Consider the following 13,486-nt stretch of genomic DNA (forward strand, 5'->3'; position numbering starts at 1 on the left):
TGTTTGTCATGACCAACATGAGTGATTCCAGGATTCAGATGAACACAATTTTATGAGAAATGGTACAAATACGGCAGCACGGCAGCACAGTGGTTAGTGCTGTTGCTCCACAACAAGAAGGTTGTGGGTTTGGTTCCCGGCCTGGGGCCTCCGTCAGGTTCATTGAGTGTGAGTGGTTGTTGGTCTCTGTGTGATGGACCTGTTTTTGGTGGGGGGTTGTTTCAATAATCACATGGTGGTCCTCACCAAACATCTGATCCAAACACATGTATCGTGCTTTTATCTGACCAGAGAATGTGCTGCTACGACACCAAGCTCAGTATTTCAGAGCAGTGGTTTTCTTTTCAGGCCACCGGGCCGACATCCATTCAGCGTCAGATCAGTCACTGTAACAACAGGCTGCACAGATAAGTGCTCATCCATCTGTTTTTCAATACGACATTTCGTAAGTAGCAACTTGTGCGTGCTGGTACGGCTCCTCATACTCCTCCTTACGTTCGTGTTCATGCCATATTCTGTTTTTCCTCTTTCAGGCAGTTCCCTACAGGCTTGGACCAACAAATCAGATGTCAAATATTGTTAGATTTCCACTAATGCTATAGTTTTTAACGTACTGTTTAAAAAAAAAAAAAAACACAGCCCGTCCTGCCGAGTACTGACATCATCACATCGCAACAAGTTCGTCTGAAGAACAAACCCACTAACTCCGTTAGCTCTAAGAAAAAGTCTGAATTTATTGGAGTCTATGGGAAAATGTCTCTGTTTCTCTCTTGGTTTATCGGCTCTGTAAACATTTTCATAATGAGCCCATTATTGGGGGGGGGGTTATGGTTAGGGTTAGGGTTAGCCCCCATCGCTCTTTAGCTCCACTTTCTCCTACAAATCTGGCTTCTACAAGATTACATATCCCAATTCAGCTGAAGGTTAGCGTGTACAGTCTGAGTTGTGTAACACTGTTCTGATACAGCCTTTGCTCCTGGCCTTGGAAAACAAATGTACCGAGAATCATCTTTGCTCCTGCAGAATCTTTCCTCTCCACCTTCCCTCCGTCTCAGTCTGAGCATATCCTGAGAGAACAACTCTGCCCACTCTTTTCTGAAAAAACTGAAACCCTCAAAGAAGTTTTAAAGTATTCAAGGTTGTGCAGTTTACTCTGAAAGCGAGCTTGATCTTTCCCACGTTTACAAGAGACTTTTTCTTGTTTCTTTAAACATACAACACAGTCTTGGACAGAAGTGCCCCTGAGATTATGTTTTTTTGTTTTTTGTTTTTTTTTAAAATAAAAATAAAATCAAAAATCCAAATTTAAGCTTAACTCCTGACAGAGAAACTGCTCACAAATTAAATTCATATCCAGAGTTCTTGTAGATAATTCAGGACGAAGAAAAACACAACAGTTGTCAGTATGAAGACGTCTTCGTGATTTATGGAGTGCTGCCTCAACAGGCTTAATCCAATTATTCAGAGTGCATGGCAAACAAATTTCTGGTGGATAAAAAGTAGGCTATGTCTGAAAACACTGATTGTGGGGGGTCGATCAGGCCCACTGTCCCCAAAACCCAGATCCAAATATGATTCTCTGTTCTGTTTTTGAAAGGAGCCCAGCAGGTAGCCTCACACAGCTCCTGCTGTCTGCAACATGGTCTGTCCGTTTCAGCTGCTTTCCAAATGAATGAGACTCACGGAAGTTGGCTGTGGTACTTTCTCTCTCTTCTTTCGGGGAGGGGGGATAACCTACTTTCAGAGAACAGAGGAGCCGCTCTCACAGACTATGCACCATTTTACGCAGCTTTATTGTTTCCATTTTATGGCTGTGTGAAACAGGCGATCGATTTCACTTGTCCTATTTCAACTTCTGCCAAGATTGGATTTTTATTTTATTATTATTGTTATTAATATTATTTCTGAAACGAGCTGGGCTGGGCATCTCCACTCGGATCTCAGGGACTGAGTGACTCTCAGGTCGGAGTGCGCAAAGCAGCGCGCCCTCAGAGATCCATCCGCAGTTTGCAGACGGTGCGCAGGTGGAGGCGGAGAGAGGAGGCAGCGGCTCCGGACGGATGGTGAGCCGGGCAGGGATGTTCAAACTGCGCCAGATTCCATCCATCTGAGGACACAACTGTTTTTGTTTTTCTTTTTTCTTTTTTCTTTTCTTTTTCCTCTTCGCCCCCCCCCCCTCCTCCTCCTCCTCACTCGGTGTTGCGGTGAATTTTGGATCCACTGGCTTCATTTGTCGCAGCTCTAACCCATTTTTTCATTTTTATTTTATTTATCTCTTGTTGTTTTTTTTTTCGCCCCCTCCATGAAGAAAAGTTTGACTGTTAAAAAATGATGTGGAGCTGCTGCGCTCCTGCTTTTTCGTGCACTGCTGTGGATTCAGGCGTCAGAGCGAGCGGACAGTCATCACTTGAGAAATAGCTGCGATTCTTTTCGGTCTTAATTTCGGTGCCAGTTTCACCAAACGGGGGGGCTTTTATTCCCGCACACCGCCGCTGAATCTATGTCGCACTCCATAATGGACTTCCTCGGACTGTACTTCCTCCAGCTGGCCCTTATAGGTAAGTTGGGGAACACTTGCAGCTGAACTTGTGCAGAATGAGCGGCTCGCTGCGGCTCCTGTTTTCTTCTCATCAGTGTGACTGTTCTCCATCCGCTGAAGTTACATCATGAGGTGTTTGTTCTCCTGCAACACCAGACACTGTGTGTGTGTGTGTGTGTGTGTGTGTGTGTGTGTGTGTGCGGTTCACTGCGGGGTCCCGCACGGAGCAGAGAGACCACCCGGGGGCACTGCAAAATGTGATCCGGTGTGGGACCGGGTCGGACTGGGTCTGTCTGGGCCGTGTGTTGTGTTGTGTTGTGTTGTGTTGTGTTGCAGCAGCTCGGTGTTGATCGAGATGCCACCAAAGCTGTGAAAATACCAGCGCAGCCGGAGTGAGGCAAAGTGTTTGTGCGCAGCCGGTTCCAGCCGTCAGCTCCAGTTTGCGCCTGCCTTCGCGTGCGTGTATGCGATGCGCGCGCTTGTGCACCTGCCACTGCAGGTGAATGGTGTTGTGCGGATGTGCGTGCATGCGTGCGTGCTGGGGGTGGAGCTGTGCGCGGGCTGGTGTGTGCGTGTGTTTGTGTGTGTACGGGCGTGAGAGTGAACGCGCACTGACCAATCAAAGCGATTGTGAGTTTCTGAGCACACACACACGCACACACAATTAATCACGTTACCTGTGCACTTCTTAACGTGCTGGCTGATTCAAACCGTTTCTCATGGCACTGCTGTTTTCTGCTGGTCTCATTTCAGTTTTGTGTGTGACAGAAATAATCTGACTTGTTCCCTCCTATTCTGTGGAATTCTTCTGTGGATGGAGAAAATTCCTTCCTGCTGAGTGAGTGTGGATGGACGGAGGGATGGTACAGATTGATAGTCTCGATGACAGCTCTCCATCTCAGACTCCATTTCCCTTTGCTGCATCTGTGATCGCAGACACGCACAAGGGGCTCTGAAAGCCGCCTTGCATGCTGGGAGAGTGGCGTAAACTGTGGAGCACGGAGACAGAACGTACCTCCGCCTTGAACCCTGGACGCACACACTCCCTCTACACAGCGTGTCGTTAGTGTCCTCCTTTGCTTTTCACGTGAATGTAAAACGTGTATCACAGCGCGCTGCTGTCACTCACTGACATGAGCTGGGTGGGAAAGCAGAGACAGGATGTGAGGAGGCCGAGCAGTCAGTCCTCGTCTCCTCAGATATTCTCACCTCGTCAAAGAATGTGTCAAATCATCAGCGTATGTCACCCAGGGCCCCCTGATCCCGTCCATCAGCCACCCGGGGGGGGGGGGGGGGGACTCAGGCAGCTTTAGCATGAAGGTCACAGAGGGCTGGAGGACAGTGGTCCATCTGAATCCACAGGGGGCAATATCAGGGGGGGCACATGAGTTTGATTATGAAGTGTTGGGAGGAGATGGCACCTGAGAAATGTGTGAAGTCAGACTGATGTTACTGTGTGTGTGTGTGTGTGTGTGTGTGTGTGTGTGTGTGTGTGTGCCATTTAGTGTTTTTATACACATACGTTCGCCTGCTTGCTGCTTACTCATCTCTCATGCAGAATAGTTTGATGAAATGTGAATCTTAAATAACAGAATTCATAAACCAGGCGAAGGGGACTACCTGGATTAATTGCTTGCATTTTGTTTTCACTTCCTAGAGCGCTCGGATATTTGAAAATTCATATTTTGCTGCTCTGAACTGGGAGCTTTCATGGTGCATTTGAAGCCATCGTCAGCTCCTTTGTGTGGCCTGGCCCAGTTACCCTTATGAAGACCGACACTTGACAGCCCACTCTTCTTATGAGGACCTTTTAGTTTCAAAGGAATATATGGACTGTTGTGTGACTGTGTGTGCAGCTCTCTTTCTCCAGCTCCTGCTGCAAATGAAACACATGCTCCTCTGCAAATAACTGGTCCCAACAAGACGTCGGAAATGCCTGTGGTGTCCAGAGCCGCAATAATGTCTGTCCCATCTAATGAATGTCTCTCTCTGACGAAGCGTGGTGTGTTATGTGGATGTATGCAAGATTAGCATGCTGTGTTTTTGCATTTCGTTAACTTGTGGGGGTAAAGCGAGGAGAAACAAAAACGAGCCTTCGTTCAGTTCAGATGTAAATGAGCATATTTATGGCTCAGTCTTGAGATGCTTCAGTGATTATCTGTCCGCACCATTCTGAATATTTTGCAATCATTACTGTAATTAGTTGACACAGGTTTGTCTGCATAATATTCTACTGTAAATGGTAGGCAGTAAATGAGCACAATCAACCTCGCCATTTGCAGCATGGCAGAGGCTTTATTCTATTTCACACACTTGCTTACAGCAGACTAAAATTTACTTTTTCGTGACGGCAATAGCAGCAAATCCACCTTAAATTCAAGGCCTGGATCTCTTCACCTTTCCACTCTCCTTCGTGGTTGAAGATGTATTATGATTTTCCCTTCGAAGTGACAGGAAACATATCAAATGTGCTGTACAGAGGAAATTATCTGTGATATATATGTATATAAAAACACCTCTGTGGTAATCTTATAAAATATTTACCTTTATCTGACAATGACATACTCCAGTAACGATGCAGGCTCCTCCGTTTTCCTGCCGCGGTTGTCTCCAACTCCTCAAACCTGCTGCAGACTTTCAGCCCGACATCTTTATTAACAGAAAGGAACGTGTTTCAGCAAACCAGGAAGAAGAGCCTTGGGTGTTATTTTATATTATTAACTGTAAATATGTCAGTTGGACAGATATGTTTGTCATGGTTAAACTGTGCTGTGTCCAAAGTCCTCATCTCCCTTAATCCTCTTATCTAATGACCATCATGGGCTGAGTTCACCGGTTGTTTAAAAAAATAAAATAAAATAGAACACAGTTCTAAACTGTTTCTGTTGAAGTCGATGAGAAAATGTCCCAACTTCTCACTTGATTTATCACCTTAGTAAACATTTTCCTAATGAGTTCACGATCTCAGTCTCCAGTTTCAAGACTTCAATACAACAAGATGTACATTTTTTAAAATCCTGGTTCCTTTTAGAGAAAAATGGACCATAAATCAGAGTATGTATCAGGGCGTGGCACCAGGTCACACAGGTCAGTTCTCCTCTAAATGTTTTTCAGGAATTTAATTACAGAGTTAGAGGTGCAGACGAAGTTGCATTCGTGTGAAAACCAAAAGAGAGCTGAGCCACTGCTGCATTCACCATCTTGTCAGTTCCTTTACAGGACAGAAGGCTGCTCTGAGATATTGAGGCATTTTTGTCTATTTTTAGCTTCACACTGGTCAAGATGTGCTCCGCGCTGGTTGTACATGTGGTGGATAGTTTGATCACCTGTTTAACATAAAGGACTAGCATTTTTTCCCAGCAGGGAGCAGCAGTAGTGGTGAGAAGGTGTGAACAGTATGAGGGTGCATTAAACTGCAGGAGCCTGAGATAGAAGCAGATTAGATTGATCAGGTGTGGGAGCCAGGATGACGTCCTACGGAGGCCTAACAGACTGAGCAGGGCATCACAGCTGATGTGTAATCAGTCGCTGTCATCAGTGGGACAAATTCACTTCTCCACAGTTAGTGTTGTGGCAACAACGAGGTCAGTTGTTGATGTTTCAGTAAATCTTTGCAAATCATCACTGGAACAAAACATTACGATTTTACATTTAGAGGACTTGAGAACAAAGTTACCCAAAAAGTAATTACACTGTTGAGAGAACAGCACTGGGAGAAAGCTGACTGCTGATTATAAATCCTCATTAGATAATTATTTCCCGATTAACTTTCCAGTCCAATTGAATAGATTTGTACACTTGTCCTTGCGTATTTGGCATTATTATTCAGTGCAGGAGAATGGTCTCTTTTTAAGAGAAAGGCAAAGCTCCGGCTCCTCCTTACACTGTAAAATATCTAAGTTTAATGTTCACCCATTTAGTGTTTTTTTTTTTTGTTTTTTTTTTTTTTGTTGTTGTTGTCTCCACTGTGTGATCTGACATTTAATGGCTTTGAGAACCTCACCAGAAAGACCAGCAACCACTACAGTTTTACAGGACACGTCGTGACAAAGGGCGTTCAGCTGAATTGATGTGCTGTTAATGTAAAGAAACTGGTGTCTGCTGGCCTCAACATCAACTCGACATGTTGAGTTTGGACACAAAGAATCAAAAAAAACAAAAAAAAACAAGTGAGCACGTGTCGAAGTAAAGGCTCAAATATCTGGAACTTTCTCCGAGTCGGTTTTCTTTGCAAGGTCTCGACCTATGTCGACTGATTTTGTTGAAGATACAGTCACAAACCTTTAAAGCTGTGTAGAGAACTGAGGAGCTGCCTGCTGACATTTTATTAGTTTGAGCTCTCCAGTGATGACACTTTAAATCAACTCTAGTTTGGCTCATATCCACAGAAAATAAATTGTTTTAGCTCCAACTTCCATTCCTTTAATCAGAGCAGAGCCCAGGCGCCAATATCAGTGTCAACGTGACCCCTGAACTCAGACTCACCACATAAACTTCAGCTTCTGCTCAGTGACATTTCAGCTGTGTGCCAGATGGGGCAGTTGAGTTTTATCAAGGGAAAACAATTGTTGGTGGTTTCATGCTTCCGATAGATCAGTTATTTAGACCAACAGACAGGAATAAGATGAAAACACAAGTGAGAGTCTTATTGGCCCAAGCGATTATGCTGTTTTCCCACCGGACACATGCTCAGATATTTGGCCATATGATGTGAAAGGTGAAAGAGATGTCATGTGTCAAACCAGATGTTGCTGGTCAAATTGAGTTAACATCTCTCTGCTTGGATTTGCAAATGCAATTTAGCCGAGTCCCATGGCTCCTCCCCAACCGTGACGTCATAAAGTCATCGATCCTCCGACTGTGACAACAGCTGCTGCTCCGACAGCAAGAGGCAGAGCCGGAGCGAACCGTGGCCTCAGTGCGTGTCTCTCACACATGGCAGCTGGTGACATTAGCATTAACAAGCCAGACAGGAGATGAATGAGATTTATCCCTTTCCAGTGGCACTAAACGCAACCAACAGGCCCACAAATAACTCTGCTGCACTCACAGCTTAACAAGATATTTTGGGCTGACAAACAATAACCTTAACTGCGATGAACACCGACACACACCGAAGTGTCGAAGTGGCCGTTGGTATACCACAGTGACTGTGAAAACACCAGACTAGGAGGACGATGATGACCAGGTCTACGTCCTCCTGGTCCTCCTGGTCCTCCTCCCTCATGTAGACATGGAGTCATTTCTTCTTCTGGGGCTGCAGCGGTTTTTACTGGAGGTATTTGTGATGTCTGCAGGGCTGATAAGTGACCCCAAGAAAACCGTTTTTAGCCTAACTGTAAGCATCTGATCATTTCAGTGGCATGGTGCTCCCTGTAAGAAGGGTCCTGATGACTTTATTAAACTAAATAACATATATATATTTTCTTTCAATTCCAGCATTCCCTGTTTTTATCTCCGCTTTGGCTCCCACCAGCTCCTGCTATAATATCTGCCTTTGCCTTGTATTAGCAGGAGATACAGTTAGTTTGTTGGCCATCGCACACTAAAAACAGCCTCCAACACAGACTGCACTCTGAATTTATCATGAAGCGAAATAAAGAGGCTCCAGAGTTCAACAGAGAAAGCAGCAGAGTTTTGTGAATTTTTTTTTTTTTGTGTGTGGGTATTTCATCTATCACCACAATGCCCACGTAGTCATTAAAATAAATGTTAATGTAAGAGTGTTAATCAGTGCGTCTCTAAAAGGCTGTAACAGTACAGAGTTTGGTGTGGGAGATGTAATCATATGTGAGCGTCTCTCAGGACAGATACTAGAGTGCAGCAGGAGGGACACTGAAAGACACTCTACAGATCAGAAGACCAACATTTACTCCACACAAATAGCTTCCTAATTAACAACCTCACACACACACACAAAGGCCTCCAGTGTATCCACACCAAACTCCTCCTGTTGCTCTCCACACTTATTCACAGCCTCATTACTCTGCTTTGTATTGGGATGAATAATTTGCTCCTTGTGTGTTTGGTAACCTTGAATTGTGACAGATAATATTATGGGTTTTTGCAAGTATAAGCTTCATGCATTTATTCTGACAAATCTGAACCCCCCACCTCTTTCTGCACACACACACTTATGTATAATTCATACTCGCCCTTCCTTTTCATGGGTCTCCATAGCTGGTGCAGGGTAGTGCGGTTTGTTGATTTCTCATATAGTGGATACTTCTGCACCTTCAAGTTTCCACTGACAGAGAAGGAAGAGAATATTGTGGGAGAATTACAGGAGCTAACATAGCAGGAAGTGGAGGATAGGAGTGTGAATGCGAATAAGCCGTGTGTGACAGTGAAAGGAGGGATTTTTTTTTTTTTTGTGAGGCTGGAGCTGTTGGCCAAGCGTCGAACAGAGAGGAGAATACACATCCTCTGCAGAGCGTCTCGCTACAGCCGAGCCGCTCTTCACGTTTCTTTTGCACCTTCCTGATTGTTGTTAATACAGAGAGCTTGTTGATTCACGTCCCTGAGATGGAGATGGTGGAAATGGTGGCGATTGAGGAGATGGTGCAGAAGGCCCCAATCTCCCCACTCACAGATATAACTTTTGACACCGGATCCATCTTGTATGATTGATTTATGGCTTTAATTTGTCAACTGTCACCGTGCTGAGATAATGCTCTGGTCTTTCTATCTGTTTCTGTGGATGAACGAACAACTTGAAATGACGTCAGATAGCTGCAGGCCTTAGTCAGTGGTGACTAGTTGACATTTTATAGTCAGTTCTTTGCTGTCTCACTGGTTTTTCTCACTGCGCTGTTATCTTTACCAGGAGAAGTAATACTGTATGTATAAAGAGCAGATGGAAGCAATTACAGGCTATCAGCAAGGGAAGAAAAGAGCAAAATGGAGGCCCTAAGATGGAGATAAATATTCCCTGGAACAGAGGGAATCAAACGGCAGCACTGATGCTAGCAGGGAGGATTTTGCAGGGTGAAACCAAAATGACAGTGCTCCTTATTATGTTAAAACCCTGTCATTTCCACTGTCTTTTGTTGAGGGACGATTGTGCCACAGAGACAATTACCCTGCCCTTGCTGCTCTGAAAGGATATGGCATTTACTGCCACCATATTCCATAGCCAGACGTTTAACTTTGTAATGAAAAGGCTGCAAAATGGTCCAGGCTGATTGTGAGGAAGCCTAAAAGGCTGCAATTAATCAGATGAAGAAGTTTTCTGAGAGTGTGTGTGTGTGTGTGTGTGTGTGTGTGTGGGTGGTGGGGGGGGGGTAGCATAAAGTTGGCGCAGCAGACAGAATGACAAGTCGTAATGAAACAAGCTAGCAAGGCTTCAAGGCTCTTCATCAAGTGTCCGCAGTACTTAAAGCCTCTAAGTGTATCCGTCAGTGTGAGTACGAGGGACTTGCTCTGCCTCATTATGAGCGGTGCCAACCATTAGGCCAACCCATACAAGATGGGCTCTTAAAACTCCACCATTTTATTGAGTGTGGTGCTGGAAGTGACAATCATATCCTCATCTGGCAGAGATGATGGTGTCATAAAAATATCCTTCTCATTATCACGAGGCCTCGGCTTCCATTCACGTGATCCGCTGCGCTAATCACAGAGCCAGTAAGCCTCCGATCGCACTCATTGTTTTTACATTTCAGACTTGGAGGATTACATATTGATTCGCAAATGTAAAACAGGTTTTTGCCAGAAATTCTTTGAGCAAATCAGAAGATTATTCAATAAAACTTCACAGAGAAATGTGCATAATCCTCAAAGGACTTCTCTGTCCTGTTGCTAAGAGACAAACTCTCAGGTGTACAGCGACAGATCTGTCTTGGTGCTGGCGTTAGAGGTGTCTCTATCGTGGCTTCATGATCATTTTCAATAATATGTAGCGTTTGCTTTGGAAAATGTATTTAGCAATAAAGAAATTATACATCCGCGTCAATAAAACTACAAGCGTCAGTGAAACTTTACAGGACAGTGTGTGTAGTGTTCAGCTAAATGTTGACTCCTGCTGAGGGGGTCACAATAGTAGGAACACCTCTGGATACGAGCCAGCGCAGTACAACACCAATTATTCATATATATTTATATTATACCGACATCACAGGAATAATGACTCAAAAGTCTGAACGAAAGCTTTGGATTCTGAACCTTCTGAGAATTGCACAATGGGCGGTGTAGTAGGTTGCCTACTAATCAGAAGTTTGATAACCGGCTCCTCCAGTCTGCATATCGAAGTCGCCTTGGACAAGGTACTGAACCCTAAATTGCCTCTGATGGCTCTTGAATCAGTTGGTGAGTTTGGCAGTTTGTGGCTAAATTGTGTATGAGTAATAGGAAGTGCTGTGTTAATGTGGCTTCCATTGTAAAGTGCTTTGAGTAGTAAGTGAGATTAGAAAAACGATAAGTACAGTCTATTCAGCATTTATTCAACTCACTGCATGGGTGAGAACTGCAGAAAGGTGCATGTAGTGATAGAGGTTTTTGAGGAGAACGTTGTTGTTGTTTGACAGTGTGTGATGGAAAAGGCTCTTAGCAGACCTGATGTCTAAGATTTGAAAATTAACTGCTTAATCCGCTGCTATTTAATTTAGTTTTAGTCTTTGAGGCTGAATCAGTTTGCAAAACATGGTGGAAAAATCAGCTTTTCCTTCCAAAGGACAGATTGTTTTCATAGCAAAGAAGTCTCTCAGAAAGCTGCAGCTTTTTACAAAGTTTCTGTTTATTTTAACACAAGCAAAAAAAAACTGTCTTATTTAATTTATGAGATAATTACATGAGAGACATAAACTGGGGCCAAAGCTTATCCATCTCTGTCCGACTCAGCTTCTATTTAGGTCAGGTCATATTGAAGAAGCAGCTCCCGCACTATCTGTCTTACTTTTACCCGAGAGCGCCCAGCGAATGAGAGCAGACCGGTAGGCGGCAGAAGAGGGAGCAGAGAGCGCCGTCTGGAGCGGGCGCAGATTCCAGATGACATCCTGCAGCCTCTTCTGCGGGGGCCCTGCGATCCGGGCAGCTAATTGGTTTCTAATCAGAGCTGCAGTTTTCTGCGCTGGCGTTACGCTCAGTCTGTTGAGACAGAAATAGAGAAAGAGTGTGAAATCGGGACTCGGGATTCAGATTTAGTGCCAGGCTGTCAACTGACTAAGCCGTGGGGAGGTGGGGGAGGACGGGGGTGTGAGGAGCGGGCCAAATCGCAGCAGGCGATCCACCCAGCCTGTCTCAGATATGTGCCAGATAACATTTATGAGGGCTAATGAAAGAGTTTTTGGCTCAATACTCTTACATGGTTTTTACTCCATAGTCTGTTATGGGCTGCCTGACTGATTATGTTTTTGCCTTATATGTTCCACGCCGTCGACCAGGCAGGCAGAAAAAGAACAATAGAAATTGGAGGATGTTCAGGATTTCACAAATTTGCACAAATCAAAAAGAGTTTATTGGCAGTGACGATGGGGCAGTTTGTGTCTGGTCTGTCGTCTCTTCTCCGAGTGTTTATCACACAGAGTCTCATTAAACTTCTAAGATGCTGTTTGCAATGTTTTTGTATCATATCAGACAAGCACCATATGTTAATATCAGCTTGCGTTTATGTGTGACCATGCGTGTGCGCATGATGAAAAGCAGCCTTTCGCTGATCATCACGATACTTTAAACCACACAGAGTGAGGTTTGGTGCATTTTCACCAATAAAAGTCCAGAAATTGGCATGGTGACAAACACGAGAAAATGTTTTGTCCTATCACACACCAGCTGATGCTGGAGGCGTTAAGCTGGATAATGTGGGCTCTTCACGATATGTCAGATATCAGAAAACTTTCTGAGGTCTAAAGCAGCAGCAGGTTCAGCTCACGATGAATATAACTCTCTGCCTCTTATTGCCAGTGTTCTTTGATTTAATGTGAAAATTGTGGTCAATGGTAAGAATTTCATGTCTTGTGAATTGCTTGACACATCATCATCCCACAGAAGTGATTTTTCAGATTTGGTTCTCGCCGCAGTAACTTCATGTTCACTTTAGATTTTAGATTAAGGTGAGTTAGTCCCACTTAGTCCCACTGCTGCGGCAAACATGAAGCAAGAAATTACGCCTCGCCAGTTCAAATCAATTCGTTGTTGGTTCCTATGCGAAAAACCAAATTTTCACCATGTTAACAGCCGCTGGGGCTCATGGGTAATGATCCCGGTTGTTATCACCAACCGCCAACTATCTTGGCAGCAGGAATCATCGTGCTCTCGTTCCAGGTCTGTGAGTCATCGCCCACATCTGTGATTGATTCAATGGTTTGTTTGTGCTCAATCGCTAATCAGCAGCTATTTCTGCTGATTGAGGGTTCGTCAACAGGCAGATGTCTTTTTAGCTTAGCTGTTTTCCCATAAACATAAAACATGATGGCGAAAAACGAAATGGCCACAAATCTGATGAAAAGCAGTGATATTGGCACACCTACAGTATAGAGACTGCACCTAATAATAATGTAGTCCTTACCAAATCTAACTGACCCAAAAACAAAAAGCTCTTCTCTTCTGTGAAACATGAAGCCTAATTAGACGTGTAGCAGCATTAGCATTCATTTGCATTTATTTCAATTTAAGTTGGAGTTTGACATCACTCAAGTCGACCATTTACTTTCTTGTCAGTATCCATTATCTTGTCGCTAACTTTGCCAGTTGTTTACTGCTGCTTATTTATGATGCAGCCACTGAAATTGCATCATAATGATGCCGATGTTTCCTTGTGGATTAATCAATACGAGTGAACCATTTTATCCAGTCATTTAAATATTGATCAATGCCGCTTTAAGCCAAACTGAGGGTCTTTTTTTTTCCTCACTGAAGATTTTCCTCTCACTTTCAGACTACAAAGCTATGAGATGACTCATCCAATGAGTGACAGGTGACAGAAATCATGACAGCTGAGCGGCAGGATGG

The 13,486-nt window shown here is 44.1% G+C and overlaps 1 protein-coding gene across 2 annotated transcripts in view; it reads left to right on the plus strand.

Moving 5' to 3' along the window:
- The first annotated feature begins 2,338 nt into the window (after window positions 1-2,338).
- Window positions 2,339-13,486, plus strand: part of gfra4a (GDNF family receptor alpha 4a) — a 100,547-nt gene continuing 89,399 nt past the window's right edge. For both annotated transcript variants that reach the window (XM_029494100.1, XM_029494101.1), the window contains exon 1: window positions 2,339-2,558. In XM_029494100.1, the coding sequence (XP_029349960.1) occupies window positions 2,501-2,558 (58 nt within the window). In that variant the 5' untranslated portion in view covers window positions 2,339-2,500. The remainder of the gene's footprint in view (window positions 2,559-13,486) is intronic.

The sequence above is a fragment of the Echeneis naucrates genome, chromosome 22, assembly GCF_900963305.1.
Source record: "Echeneis naucrates chromosome 22, fEcheNa1.1, whole genome shotgun sequence".
Classification (NCBI taxonomy): domain Eukaryota; kingdom Metazoa; phylum Chordata; class Actinopteri; order Carangiformes; family Echeneidae; genus Echeneis; species Echeneis naucrates.